At 38.1% G+C, this 11,001-nt stretch overlaps 1 protein-coding gene across 2 annotated transcripts in view; it reads left to right on the plus strand.

Annotated features, from left to right (window-relative positions):
• Veph1 (ventricular zone expressed PH domain containing 1) overlaps nucleotides 1–7,854 on the plus strand; it is a 197,341-nt gene extending 189,487 nt beyond the window's left edge. For both annotated transcript variants that reach the window (XM_035451715.1, XM_035451716.1), the window contains 2 exons: nucleotides 3,903–4,039; nucleotides 6,844–7,854. In XM_035451715.1, coding sequence (XP_035307606.1) covers nucleotides 3,903–4,039; nucleotides 6,844–7,080 — 374 coding nt within the window. In that variant the 3' untranslated portion in view covers nucleotides 7,081–7,854. The remainder of the gene's footprint in view (nucleotides 1–3,902; nucleotides 4,040–6,843) is intronic.
• The last annotated feature ends 3,147 nt before the right edge of the window (nucleotides 7,855–11,001 follow it).

Here is an 11,001-nt window from a genome sequence, read left to right on the forward strand (position 1 = left end):
GATATTTTAAGTGTATATCTATCCTATACCATAGCTTCAGCTCCCTGGAAGACAGCCCCTCTAACCAAACATGGTGCCTCAAACTGTCTCTGTGCTCAGAAGCAGTGTGACATGGATAGATAGATGATGGACAGATGAACATTCTTTGTAGCTTCATTCATTCTTCCTGCTGGAGAGCTTCTCAGCCAGAGATCTGCCATTGTTTCTTTCATTCTTATTCACCAACCTCATTAGAACACAGTATCACCTTCAGTATTTATTTCTTAGCAACTGTTTTCAACTCTTGGAACACAAAAGGTGCTAGTGATAACAGCTAATAATAACATAAAAGTATTTGAATTAACATTCTGAAAAAACATTTTAGTTGGTAAATGTGATAATACTTGGGATTATAAATATACCAAAAAACTCAGTGTTTTACTCTATGTTTCATTCTGTTGGTATTTAAAGGAAAAGAACAGATCCAGACTGGTAAATAATGCCCATCCAAATGTGTTAATTAGAAGTTGTAAAGTCTTTCAATGTCTTCTGTGTATTGCAAACATTATTTGTCCATCCTATTATTCAATGTCGTTGTGTTCAACAAAATGTGATAATCTTTAGGTAAAATTAGTTCAGCATTTTGTTTATAAAGACACATCACTATCACATTCTACTTGTTTATAAGGAAAATCTATGGGTGAAAAGCTTGTTAAAATGACACATGTCCCATAATGTATAAGCTATACACAATTGTAAACAAAAATGTCTACAGGAGTTAGCAACTGGAAAAGAATTAACTCTCTCCTTCTCTTCAACTTTCCTTCTCTCCCTCTTCTCCTCCCTTGCTTTCTTTTCCTCCTTCTTTCTCTTGATTACTGGGCTCTTATTAAATTCTCTGACACTGATTTTGATGCCTAAATTTCTGCTAACATTCCCTTCCTAAAATTCCTCCCATGGACTTTGTCTCTGGGAGAGAGACCTTGTAGTGGCACTCTTGGTCCTTGATAGACTTATGGTTTTATGTTCCCCCTCTCTCAGGTTTGTGGGTATCATATCTTGTTCCCTATGTCTCTAATGGCTCCTCTCTTTCAGCCATGTTACCAGTGTAGGAAACTTCAGTCAAAAAAAAAAATAGGCCCTTCACGTAAACCATTTGGTTTTACCTTAAGAAGAAATACAGTAGCAAGTCCTGTCAATCATGTGCTTAAATATTACTTGAAAGACACAGAGAAGAAAAGTACACCATTATAAAAAGGCTGTACATTAAATCATTTTCATTTGGGAGGGAAGTTGCTGGATTTGTTTCGCTGCCATTTTTCCTTCTTGGATCTTCTGTTCCTAACCTGGAACTATGTGGCCCAGGGCATAGGTTTTTGCTGCTTGGAGTGGAGCAGCACAAAAGTAGAAACCACTGTGTTTATGGAGGATTCAAAATTATGAAAAGCATTATTATAAGAATCCTTCAATCCAGATGGTTTCTAGTAAAAAGGACAACAGAATATACTAATACCTTTCTTAGTATCAGTTGACAATGTGACAAGCTCTCCTGCTTCTCCTGTCTTCTGTCATTAGTGCTAGGCAGCATGGAGCCTCTGAGGAGACAGGACAGTCTCTTATCATTAAGTTCTCAGATCAGCAATCCCTCAAATGGCTTTTCCTGACTACTTCGTATATGTATACCAACCCCAAGCCACTCCTTATTCTAAATTCATCACCGCCCTTACCATTACTTAATATATGTGATATGTAATATTTATTTTTAGCCTTCATTTTAAGTTGATAGAAAAGTCAACTGAGTAATCATTAGACTAAAAGGGAACTGAGTGTCAAACTAGTCTTAATAGAACTTTGTTAACGAAAGCCACACATTTGATTATCATATGTTGGATATGCTGTGTTAAGATAGCAAAAGACAGATTGTGTTTATATAGCCAAGTAGTCACTGTCCATTTTTTAATTCTAAAGCAATGGGAAAAAAACAAATTTTATTCTTTATAAAGTGCTATGAAAATTGAATGCAGTTGAATACTAGTAAATACTGTCCTACTCACAGCGGTGTTTTCCATTGCACCCCCCTTTTAAAACAAATGCTTTCACAGAAATCTGAAAATGAGTCCTACAAAGTTGGTAAGGGAAATGAAATTCTTCAGTTCAGCTTCTCATCCTCTAACACTCTAATGGACCTTCCAATTCTATATGTAATATATGTAATCGTTATGTATTCTACTTTAGTATATAATTAATCTACTCATTTAACACATTTATAGATTCCTTTACTTCTTGCCAGGCGCTATGTTAGATGTCAGGTGTTTTAGCAATAAACACAGCAAAGACCCTCCCACATAAAGCTTTCCAATGAATGAGGAATAAGGGGATTAAATAGAAGCACCAGTAACCATGTGTGAGTAGTAATGCCAGATATAAATAAAACACTGTGAGTTCTGAGGACAGACAGAGGAAGGCTATTCTGTCTTGGGTTTGGGGAAAGAGTCTCAAAAGAAGTATTTTGAATTAAAATAAAAAATTGCCAAGTGCTGGCTAGCAGACTCTACTCAGGAACTGCTACCATTAGATTGGCCTGTAGGAATATCTATGGGATATTTTCTTGCTTGCTAATTGATTTGGGAGGATCAGGCCACCGTGGACTGTGTAATCCCTAGGCAGATGGACCTGGGCTGTAGAGGAAAGGTAGCTGAGAAAGTTGGTAATCAGAAGTCCTCTGTAGTTTCTACTTCAAGCTCTGACATGAGTTCATGCCCTGGCTTCCTTTGATGATGGACTGTAATCCATAAGATAAAATAAACCCTTTCCTCCTCACATTGCTTTCAGTCAGAGTGTTTCTCACAATAGGGAAGCAAATTGAACATTAGAGGATAGCCAAGAGGAGAAAGCAAGGATGTATGACAGAAAACAGAAGATCCGCTTAGTATATCGGCCCTGTGGAAATGTCCTTTGGACCACAGAGGTGATTTTTGCTTTAAAAACGAAAAGGAAAGGAAAGAAAAATAAATATACTTGATTAGTTGTAAGTAGTTCTTGTGACATGAAGCATGAAAATTGTTTTATTACTTAGATATGGGCAAAATCAACAATAGAAAATAAGCCTATGGCATTATTAAATATTTTAAGCTAAAATTTAAAATTTGGTCATTCCAAACTAATCTAATCTGAATACTATAAACAAAGCAGTCCAAAAACGTGAGAGTTGGGTGTCAGAACTTAAATACCACTAACTAGATGCTCTTATTATGACCTAAAACATCCTTTAAAACATCTCATTGAAGGGAGCTGAAGAAATGGCTCTGTAGTAAGAGTACTACTTATTGCTCTTCCAGAGGACATGTTACCTATATTAGGCAGTTCTGGTGTCCTCCTCTAGCCTCCATGGACACTGCACTCATCTGCAGAAACATATACACATATATAATTAAAAATGAAAACAAAATCTTCAAAAAAAACTCATTGAGGGCTTTCAACACTTTCTCATTATTGTGTCTGAAATGATCTTTTTGGCACAAAGCAGAAAAGTGTAATCAAATTAACAAGCTATTGGCACTTTCCTTTTCCAAAATGTTTTATTATTTATTCGCTGTGTGTGTGTGTATTATGTATGTATGTATGTATGTATGTTCCCTGGTGAGTTTATGTGTACTAGGTGCTATCAGATGCCAGAAGAAGGCCTGAATCCCCTGGAACTGGAGTTACAGGGGTTGTGAGCCACAGTATGGATGCTGGGAGCCAAATGCAGTTCCTCTGCAAGAGCAGCCAGTACACTTAACCACTGAATGATCTCTCCAGCCACATTGGCCGCTGTTCAAATGTGCTCACCATGATCTGGTAATTGTCCAGTTCTGACTTTTGATCACTGACCAAATCAATGATGGAAAATAAATGCTTGATCATTCTGTTTCCACCCACAGTTGTAAATCAGGATGGCCAGCCTCTCATTGAAGGAAAACTTAAAGAGAAACAAGTCAGATGGAAGTTCATCAAGAGGTGGAAAACTCGTTATTTTACACTGGCTGGAAACCAACTTCTGTTTCAAAAAGGAAAATCTGTGAGCTGTTTTTTTGACACATTTTAAACTTGAATTGTTTTGCTTTCAAAATTTGCTTTCAAAATTCTTTCAAAATCCACCAAAGTCCTATAGATAGTGTCTTAGTTAGGGTTTCTTTTGCTGTGAAGAGACATGATCTCAGCAACTCTTATAAGGAAAACATCAATTGGGGCTGGCTTACAGTTCAGAGGAGTCCATTGTCATCATGGTGGGGAACATGGCGTCGTGCAGGCAGACATGGTGCTGGAGAAGTAGCTGAGAGTTCTACATCTGGATCAGCAGACAGCAGGAAGAGCACTTTCCTCCAAGGCCACACCTACTCCTACCTCCTAATCTGTCATTCCCTATAAGTCTATAAAGGCCATTTGGAAACCTATACCTGTGCTTCAGGTAGCTTACCTTCTGAGTGCCTCATGCTTAAGTCTGTCCTTAAAATCTTTATTCAAAAGAACTCTACAGCAATCTGGCTAGTCCTGCAATTCTTTGCTGTGTGGAAGCCATGAATCCCAGTTTGGCCTGACTCAGGCTCTCTAAAAGATTAGGAAAATTCCCCAGGCTGCTGAAGGTGACAGTGAAGCTGTGTTCTTTTTTCTGTTCTCCAAGAGAAGAACACCATGGGAGGAGGTGGTGAGACAGGATTGGATTATAAAGCATTGGCTGACCTTGAACTTATGGTGGTCATCTTACCTCTGCCTCCAGAGTGCTAGGATTAGGGTGTGCCACCACACCAGGCACCAGTATGTGGTGGTGGTGGTGATGGTGGTGATGGTGGTGCTCGTGGTGGTGATGGTGGTGGTGATGGTGGTGATGGTGATGGTGACAGTGGGGGTGATGGTGGTGACAGTGGTGGTGGGGATATTCTTGAGAGACAGTCTCACTATGTAGTCCTGTCTGGCCTCAAACTCAAGAGTTTTGGCTGTTTACATTGAACATGCCATTATACTTTCATTCTGAAAAGATGGTTAGGGTAGCACAGATCGCCTTTCCTCTATCTTTCTATTCTATGGTTCAGGAATGGAGTGATATCACCCACAGTGGTAGGGCAGATCTTTTTTACCACTGATTCAAATGTTGGTCTCTTCTGGAAACATACAGGCACACTCAGAAATCATGTTTTAACAGCTGTGTGGAGACCCATTAGCTCAATCAGATTGACCCATATCTTTAACCATTGTATAAACTAAATTATTGTCTTATTAATAAATTACAGGGGTAAACTACTTACAAGTTAACAATTCTCTCTGGAGAAATGCACTATGTCTTTAGAATTCTCACTGTAGACTTTACTGGAACATTGTAATCAGTGAGAGTCAAGTATCTGAATTATGATGAATTCTGAGCAAATATTTCTTTAATAAGACCTCCATCAAAAATTTTTGAATTAGAAAATAGCATTTTTGTGATACTTTGAAGTTATGAAAGTTTCTCAGTTTGTGTCATACATAGGTGGCTTTTCTCTGGCTAAAAAGCTTTTCAGAGTATAAGTATGATGGCATGTTCAATTTAAACAGTTGAATTAAAGAAATAGGGGGTTTTTGGAATAAGTTTACACTGACGCATTTTAAGTGTTTAAAATAGCCATGTGAATTTCCTACAATTTCTCAAGACCTTGAGAATAGGCATGAAGATACAATATGAGATTCTGTATGGTTGGTTTTATGTTGAGGTCTTTAATCCATTTGGACTTGAGTTTTGTGATGGGGATAGATATGAATCTTTTTGCATTCTGCTACAAGTCTACATCCAGTTATGCCAGCAACATTTGCTTTCTTTTTCTATTTTAAATTTTAGCTTCTTTGTCAAAAATCAGGTGTCCATAGGTGTGTGGATTGATATCAGGGTCTTTGATATGATTCCATTGGTCTACCTGTCTGTTTTTATGCCAATACCAAGCTGTTTTCATTAATATAGCTCTATAGTAGAGCTTGAAGTCAGGGTTGGTGATGCTCCCAGATGATCCTTTATTGTACAGGGTTGTTTTCACTACTGTAGCTTTATAGTAGAGTTTGAAGACAGGTATGGTGATGCCTTCAGAAGTTCCTTTAATGTACAAAGTTTTTTTTTTTTTTTTGCTATCCTGGTTTTTTTTGTTTTTCTATATGAAGTTGGTTATTGTCCTTTCGAGGTCTGTGAAGGATTTTGCTGGGTATTGCATTAATTCTGCAGATAGCTTTTGGTCAGACTGCCATTTTTACTATGTTGATCCTACCTATCCAAGAGCATGGGAGATCTTTGCATTTTCTGATGTCTTCTTCAATTTCTTTCTTCAAAGACTTAAACTGCAGTACATTTTTAACATTCTTATGGTCTTGATTTCCATGAGTCAGCTAGACAGCAGTGTTCTCACTCCATTCCTATCTTAATTGACCTTCTGTTCTCCTTTCATTACTACAGGAACTCTCTATTCTCCATTAGTTATGGTGTATCAGTTTATCATAAGTTTAAACAATAATTTATATTGAGCTATAAATATTGACATTTTAAAATAAAAAGAATATGTTTCCTCTTTAAATATAATTATTAGAATAAAATAAAATACCATAACATATTAATTCACTATCATCCATCTTTTATTTTAAAAACACATATTAATCTCTTCAGTGGAGATATTTGTATTACTTATGTTTCCCTTGAACTCATATTTCTATGAGTTGACTTTTGTTGTCCCAATGACTCTTTGATGCCTTAGCAAAGTCTTGAGCTGTAGAATGTGAAAGGCCTGGCCCTCTTGGAAAATTCCAAGAGCCAGTGACTTAGGCAGCAGTAGGAACCATCTCATAATCTTTCCTTTCCATTCATTTCAGAAAGACGATCCTGATGATTCCCCAATAGAACTCAGCAAAGTACAGAGTGTGAAGGCTGTGGCTAAGAAACGCCGGGATCGCTCTCTCCCTCGGGCTTTTGAAATCTTCACAGATAATAAGACCTATGTTTTCAAAGCCAAGGATGAGAAGAATGCAGAAGAGTGGCTGCAGTGCATCAATGTGGCGCTTGCCCAAGCAAAAGAGAGAGAGAGTAGAGAAGTGACCACGTATCTATAAAGACATATACACCACCCCTTATGACCATGATGATAAGCATTGCCAATGTCAACAGAAAGAGAAATTCACTATGGCATACTGGGTTTCACTAAATACCAGTGAAATCATTATCCCTAAAAAGGAGGGCCTAAAGTGACAGGGTTCTCAGTAAATCTCACACCCTCACAACTCTTATATTAACTCCAAGATATCTTGAAGTACATGAGAAAGAGAAGCCATAGAGTTTCCGTTGGAGCATGTAGGGGGCTAGGAAGAGAAAGTGATGAATGAAGAAACTTCTGTAGCTATGTGATTTATGACTGTAAGAAAACAGTAAGTGGGGCCAGTGAGAAGGCTCAGCAGGTAAAATGTACTTGCTGTCAAGCCTGATGGCCTCAGTTCTAGCCCCATAATTGACCTGGTGGAAGGAGAGAACCAACTTCCAGGAATTATCCTCTGTCATCCACGTAACATGGTGCATTCATACCCCCAGCAAATAAATAAATAAATAAATAAATAAATAAATAAATAAATAAATAACTGGGATTGTAAAAACAAATGCCTGAAAGATCTGCTTTGAAGAAAAACCACTACATTTAAAACATATATTTTTAAAAGCTATTAGGAAAAGTTGAACTAATGTATGCTGAAGAAAACCAATAATTTTAAGATGAGCAGTGGCAGCACATGCTTTTAATCCCAGCACTCAGGAGGCGAGATAGGCCAATCTCTGTCAACTTGTAACCAGCCTGGTCTACAGAGTGAGTCCCCGGACAACCAGGGCTATACAGAAAAATGCTGTCATGAAAAACAAGAAAAACATTAACTTTAATATATTAGTTACCTTTCTGTTGCTGTTATATAATACTCTGACAAAAGCAATTTAGGGGAGAAGGGGTTTATTTTGGTTTATGATTCCAGAGGTATAGAGTCTACTGTGGCAGGGAACATGAGGCAACAGGCAGAGAAAGCATAGCAGCAGGCACAGGAAGCTGGCTGATTTTCCTTCACAGAGAGGAAGCAGAGAGAGCTGGAAATAGGGTAAGGCTACAAAACCACAAAACCCAACTCCACTGGGCACTTCACCTAGCAGGGCTCTACCTCCTAAGGGTTCCATAACCTCCTGAAACAGCACTACCAACTAGGGACTGGGCATTCAAATACATGAGCCTATGGGGATTATTTACTATTTAAACTTTCACATTTTATTTCTCTTCTCAATACAAAAGATGCTAACACATAATACAAGGATTCTTGTTACATAATTAAACTTAAGCTCTAATTAGAGTGTAATTGTCATGTTTAAGCACACAGTTATCTCTACTGTCTAGAGCAGTAAGTATAGATACAATAAGCATGGAAAGATACCTTTCTAATGTGCATCACCTCCCTTAAACTTAAAGGTTTTTAATAAAAATTCTGTTTTTCATCTCTGTAGTAAGCCTTGTATTGTCCAAATTATGAACATGTATTAGTTTTTGCCTCTACCCATATATAATCCTGAATTCATAAGCAGCTCAGATGACTTCCAGTGACTCAGGCCTGGAAAAATGTTCTACCCCTTGAGTCGTGGAGTGTGGGACCTGAAGCTTGCTTCTAACTTACATAATAGGACAAAGATGATAAGATAGTGTCTCCTATAATTGTGTGACATTACAACAGACCTCTAACCCTGAGACAATAGAGAGCTTCTCAGGATCTAGCCCAGCCACCACTGTGGTGGCAGCCATGACATACTCTGATCAGAGGGACCAGGCAAGATGAATGCTTGCCCCACAGAAACTGTGCAATAATAACTATATTCTGCTTTAAATGCAAACCATGCAGTGATTTTTTATGCACTGATTAATTCATATAAAACCCTCCTGGTAATATATCAAAGATAACTTTTTTCTATAAAGATGATTTATTATGCATTTTAGTATAGAAGCCTGGAAAAGACTTAAGTTGTCACTACAATGACACTACTGTTAACTCACTGGCATAGGAAATATTAAAGGAGTCATACTTGAGCAAAGAAACTTAATTCAATTTTACCATGTAAAGTTTGAGAAGATTATGAGCCACAGGAGTTATTATACATTGGAAATAGAGTTCAAGAGGTCAAAATTTGGGTCCACTGCATATGTAGGTAATTGTGAAAGATATGAAATTGGCTGAAATTGCTGGAGGAAAATAAGAAATGGAAGAATTGATGTGGGCCCCTTGGGATACCAATACTTAGGCAAAGACAGGTTATAGCTGATCAGTATTCAGAGATGACATAGTCCAAGAGACATGATATCACAAGAAGTAAATTAAGAAGGATTTTCAAGGTGTCAACAATTTGAAGTCCTAAAGATAAAGCTTAACTTTCATAATTAGGAAGCAATTGGTGTCACTGGTAAGAACGATTTCATTGGAATGATGGAGTAAAAGTTAACTTTCAATGTGTTATAGTAATTGACTGTCACATTTTAATTTTTTTAAAGGTGAGGTTAAGGTGAAAGAGCAAGGATAGATAAATGATTTCTTATCTTGTTTTTAGGTGAAGTCATCTTAAGAAGGAAAACAGTTTAATAAATGTCAACAAGGAAAGACAAGAGTAAAGTTGCTAGATGCATTAGAGAATAATTTTTTTCAAGTTCAGTATGGAGGAGCCAGGGAAGTTTCTTAGTCAGAAGGGACCTTGCCTACAAACATAAGCTGCTGAGGTCAAATCCCCAGCACATACATGAAAAGCCCAGCATGGCTCTGGGTTCCTGTAATCCCACACTGAGAGCTGGAGACAGGTGAATCCCAAGAGTTCCTTGGCCCACCAGTCCAGCTGAAATGGTGAGTGCCTGGCTCAGTGAGAAACCCTGTATGGTGGTTTGGATGAGAATGGCCCCCATAGGCTTACATATTTGACTACTTGGTCCCCAGTTGGTGGAACTATTTGGGAAGGTTTAGGAGGTGTGGCCTTGTTGGAGGAGGTGTGCCACTGGGGGTGGGCTTTGAGGCTTCAAAAGCCCTTGTCATTTCAGGTTAGTTCCCCATCGCCAACCCTGCCACAGGTTGTTGTCACAACTTACTACTCCAACACCATGCCTTCCTGCCTGCCATGCTCCTTGCCATGATGGGAATGGACTTACCCTCTGAAACTGTAAGTCCCCAATAAACTCTTCTATAGTTGCCTTGGTCTTGGGTGTTTGGTCACAGCAATAGAGAAGTAACTAAGACCCTGTTTTAAAGCAAAAAGACAGAGAGCTGTGTAGGAAAATACCTGATATTCTTCTCTAACATCCACACTCATGAGCAGTCAGATACTTGCATGCATGTACCATACACATGAAACACACACATACACACACACACACACACACACACACACACACACACACACAAGCTCAATATAGATTAAGCAACAATTTACTGAGTACCTGCTAAGCAACAGGGACCATACCTGGCCTGAAGATTCCAAGATAACATGACAACCTCTATTCTCCCATCCCACTCCCCACCCCGAAATACTCAACTAGATTTTTATTGAAAGCAAAAGCACACACACAGTAAAGCACATGAAGAAACTGACTTCCCCATTGGAGGAATTCATAGGGTTTTTTTCTGATATATTTAAAGTCAATTACAGTGGGGCGGGTACTATTTCTTTCTCCAAGAAGTTTGCTATATAGTGAAGACAGACAATTACAACAAAATATCCCATGCTTTATGTATCCAGTCCTACGGAAATAGAGGAGATGATGTCATTTTAATGCTCTCCAATACTGTTTCCCTGAGTTTATTGAACAAATATTAACAATATGGATAAACAAAGAGCAAAATAGCAGGATAGGAAACTGCCCTACAAATGTAAAGGAACATACAGTCCATTCCTGAAATGAAGATTTTTAAGATGGTATAGCATCATTACAAGGTGTTAGGAAGATCCGCATTCAGGAAGGTAACTTTTATGGTAGTACA

This window comes from Cricetulus griseus (genome assembly GCF_003668045.3).
Source record: "Cricetulus griseus strain 17A/GY chromosome 1 unlocalized genomic scaffold, alternate assembly CriGri-PICRH-1.0 chr1_0, whole genome shotgun sequence".
Lineage (NCBI taxonomy): Eukaryota > Metazoa > Chordata > Mammalia > Rodentia > Cricetidae > Cricetulus > Cricetulus griseus.